At 38.0% G+C, this 3,781-nt stretch overlaps 1 protein-coding gene across 1 annotated transcript in view; it reads left to right on the top strand.

The window, feature by feature from the left end:
* Nucleotides 1–3,781, top strand: part of fancc (FA complementation group C) — a gene marked incomplete at its 5' end in the record, with an annotated part of 25,354 nt that overhangs the window by 15,799 nt on the left and 5,774 nt on the right. Inside the window, 3 exon segments of the mRNA XM_035658702.1 lie at nucleotides 480–535; nucleotides 677–776; nucleotides 2,249–2,324. Coding sequence (XP_035514595.1) covers nucleotides 480–535; nucleotides 677–776; nucleotides 2,249–2,324 — 232 coding nt within the window.

Below are 3,781 nucleotides of genomic sequence, written 5' to 3'. Positions count from 1 at the left end.
CTGTAAGGTGATTATGTGCTTCCCTAATAGCTGTTTGTGTGTGTGTGTGCCGCGTGTGCGTGCGTGCGTGCTTGTGTGTTAATTAGGGACTAGAAGATATATAAAGATGGTGAGAGAGGCAGACATGAACAGTACAGCTGTTAAATGTTTGCGCTGGGGCGTTTTAGAATGTGTTAAATCTAAAACACATGATGAGTGTGCATTAGGCAGAGATGAGAGAGTAAATGGGTGTGTGAAGGAAGGACTGACAGAGTGGTAAACTGAGTGGTTAGTGGGCAGAGAGTGAGAACAGGGAGGAACTGAAGCTTCACGGCAGGGAGGTTTGTAGATGATGCAATGGTGACACCCAGTGGTCAGTATTTGGGGGTAAACGTTTGTGTATTGTTGAATTGGTTATTATATAATGGAGGTGGTTTTTTATTATCCTTGAAGCAGCATGATTTTACAGACTTTATAAAATGTGTTTCTGTGTGTTTCAGCCTAAAGCCTGTGCTCAGCACTGCTCCATATTCTTGGTTGTAAACGACATCTTCAGGTGAGAGCTGGTTTGCCGTTTTGAGGTTGATGTGTGAGTGTTGTGTTTTTGGATGATGTAAGTGTGTGTTTCTGTCAGTTTATTTGCAAATTCTGTTGCGATGCAGTACGTCGTAATCATGCGTCTGTGTGTGTCCAACAGGTCCATCCTTAAGCAAGCTGACGGGGCCGAATCTGTTAAGTATCTTATCCAAAGCTTTACCAGCTGTTTCCTCGGGGAACTGGCACTGCTGCAGCATCAGGTAAGAAGGTCTGAAAGTCTGACGTAAATGTTTGTGTCTTTTAGGCCTGTAACGATTATTTTCATTATCAGTTAATCTTGTCATTATTTTTTCTTGTTTTGATTAATCTCTTGACAAAGATCAAGTTACATATTCAAATAGCTTGTTTTGTCTGACCAACAGTCCAAAAAACGAAAGATATTTACTATTAAGTTATATAAGGAAAAGTTGGCTGGGCAAAGTGAATTTCTGTATTGTGTTTGAAAAATGACAGGTAAATAGTCAATTATCAGAATTGTTGCAGATACATGTTATGTCCATTGACTAATCAGTTAATCAACTGTTCTTTACAGCTCTATTTTTTTAAATATTAGGTTAAAAATAATTCATATTAGAACTTTAAAAGTCTCATTTATTGATTATTGTGGGAAGAGACAAAAATCCATGTTTTCTTGTCACCACTCTCCACATTTTTTGCTTGCATTGATAGGTCTTTTAAAGTGATGAAATCCCAATATTGAAGATATATAATATAACCAGTGAGGTTATAAACAGCTAAGACAGCTGTTTGTATCAGGATGCTGCAGTTTTAATGGTACTACTGATAACTTTGGTGGATGAATTTAAACATTTTCCTCCTTTAGTGCCACAAAAGACGAGAACTTCACCTTCAGCAACATATTCTTAAATCTACAACAGTCGTCCGCTTATGCTTATACACCATCTTTGCTGGAAATAAAATGATGATTGCTGTCATGACACCGGTTTAGATGCACGCACAGGGCGATGAACAATTACCTCCCCTCTGCAGGCAAATTCAGTTAACATTTGATGAATCCTCCACATCATTATCACTTTATCTCCAGCTGGGACCTCGCTGCTTACACACTACTCGCACTGCGGTACACACCTCTGCCTTGTCTACAATAGATGCAAATCGCTCTTAAATCATCAATTTGCAGGTAATAGCTTTGTACGAATAAAACACCTGCAATGTGTGAAAACCACTGTGAACTGTTACACTGATGTGTCACTATGTACTTTTCAACTTTTGCCAAAACTCTTAGCCTCCACTGATTCTCCCAGATAAACTTCAGTCTGTTGTTGCCTAGCCTGTGTGACTGTTGTGAATTTTCACTTACATTGCAGCCATTACAGTCGAAAGGCTAGAAAACACATGTGTTATGGTGAAGATGTGATGTATTACCTGCTGCACAGTTTTGTGAATACAGCTTAACTAGCTTTCACCTCTATTAACCAGTAGATGGCAGTGCTAGTATGCTTACAGTGGACCCAGTTTTAATGGCTGTAGTCATACTGCTCTAAACGCTACCTATTACATGCTACATTACACATTAGCACCTACTGTATAACTGTTACACAGCGTCCATTCAAAATGTCATTTTTCAGGGTTTTGGTGCACAGTGTGTATGTATTAGGTTCAAGGTAAGAATGATTTACATTTGTGAAATTTGTGATTTGTGTCGTTTCAGACGAGTGTATCTTTGAAGGCCTTGTTCCCACAGTCACCTCAGAGTCTGCTGGTTCCTCTCTTGACTCTGCCGTCAGGTCAGTGTGTACATCCACGCTCATCTGTGTGTGCGTGTGTGCGCGCGTGTGCGTCTGCTTTTGGATATTCCAGTCTGATACAATGCACAAAACCCTGTACTGTGAGAAAAAGGTCTATTCAAGTATTCTTTAACTGTGTGTCAACAGAGTTTTCCTGCTGTAGAGTGAATGGGCTCTTGTGTGTCTTATTCTTGCTAATCAATTATAGTTAGTTAACCATATTAAAAGTTGACATAATGTGTAAGACGTTAAGGTTATATATTCTCAAAATAAGCAAAGTGCATCAGTCATATGAAATCCGATCTATACAGAAGTTTAATGAGTTGCTTGTTTTGTACAAGCTGAAACCACACTAATAAATGTTTTTATTCTTCTCATTAAGAATCAATATTATCTATAGTAAATATGTATTGCCAATGTTTATGTATGGGAATCTTTACTATTGAAAGGATGCACAGTAGGTGAGTGCAGGGGCACAGCGTAGCGCTGCTTATCAGTGTGTGCCCAGACTGGCCTGTAGGCAGGAATGATTTACATGAATGGGGCCATTTAGGGACACACTGGAGCCCAGCCAGAACTCTGAGTTAATTATTACTGTGTCTAAGTGTGTGTGTGTGTGTGGTGAAGGGTAATTTTTCAGCTGAGACTGAATGGAAATGGTACTGTGAAAAGTAGAAGATTTGAGGTTTTATCATGATTTGCGCTCCCTTTGAAAAAGTCAAAAACTAAGACCAAGCATTGCATTGTTAAAACATAGCTTGGGGGAAGACCTGGGTCAAGATATCAAAAATTTTAAATATTTGTTAGTTTGTTAGTCAACCTGAAATGTGAGTTAGGTGGAGTTTTAGTGCAACATTTGGTCTGTGGTAGGAAAGTTATTTTTTACAAAACAATGCGGCATGCGACAAACACCACAGTGGCCATTTTAAGCAATACAAATAATAACTGGAATACAGGATAAAGTAGTTGATTTAGTTCTGCTTGGAAAATACTTGTGCCTGATATTTGGAAAGTTGTCTATTAAAGTTAATTCACATACAAAATTGACTTGTGTTAACCTGTGGACCGCAGTAACTTTACTTTCTGACTGTGGCTTTTATTTGGAAGTATTCTGCCCCTTAACATAATATTTTGGGAAATACACTAACTAGCTTTCTTGCTGAGAATTGATAGCAGTCTCATGTTTGTGCAGAAGATATGAGCTACCACCACCAGCTACGTAGCTTAGCATAAACTTAAAGACTTAGTATAAAGATTCTCATTGTTTAATACGTTCAAAAAATAAGTGTAAAATAAAACTGAAACAATATTTTATAGAATTCCCCAAAATGCTTTGGTTCAAGCTTCTATGTGAATATTTGCTACTACTACTATATTTTGACATACTAATCATAATAATAATAAACATGGTTTACATAGTTAGAACCAGCATATAAAACATTTCAGGAGGCAACGAG

Source organism: Morone saxatilis, unplaced genomic scaffold (assembly GCF_004916995.1).
Source record: "Morone saxatilis isolate NCDOM2014 unplaced genomic scaffold, NCSU_SB_2.0 Contig16, whole genome shotgun sequence".
NCBI classification, from domain to species: Eukaryota; Metazoa; Chordata; class Actinopteri; family Moronidae; genus Morone; species Morone saxatilis.
The sequence above is the reverse complement of the archived record's forward strand: the minus strand, read 5'-3'. Positions and strand labels throughout refer to the sequence as shown.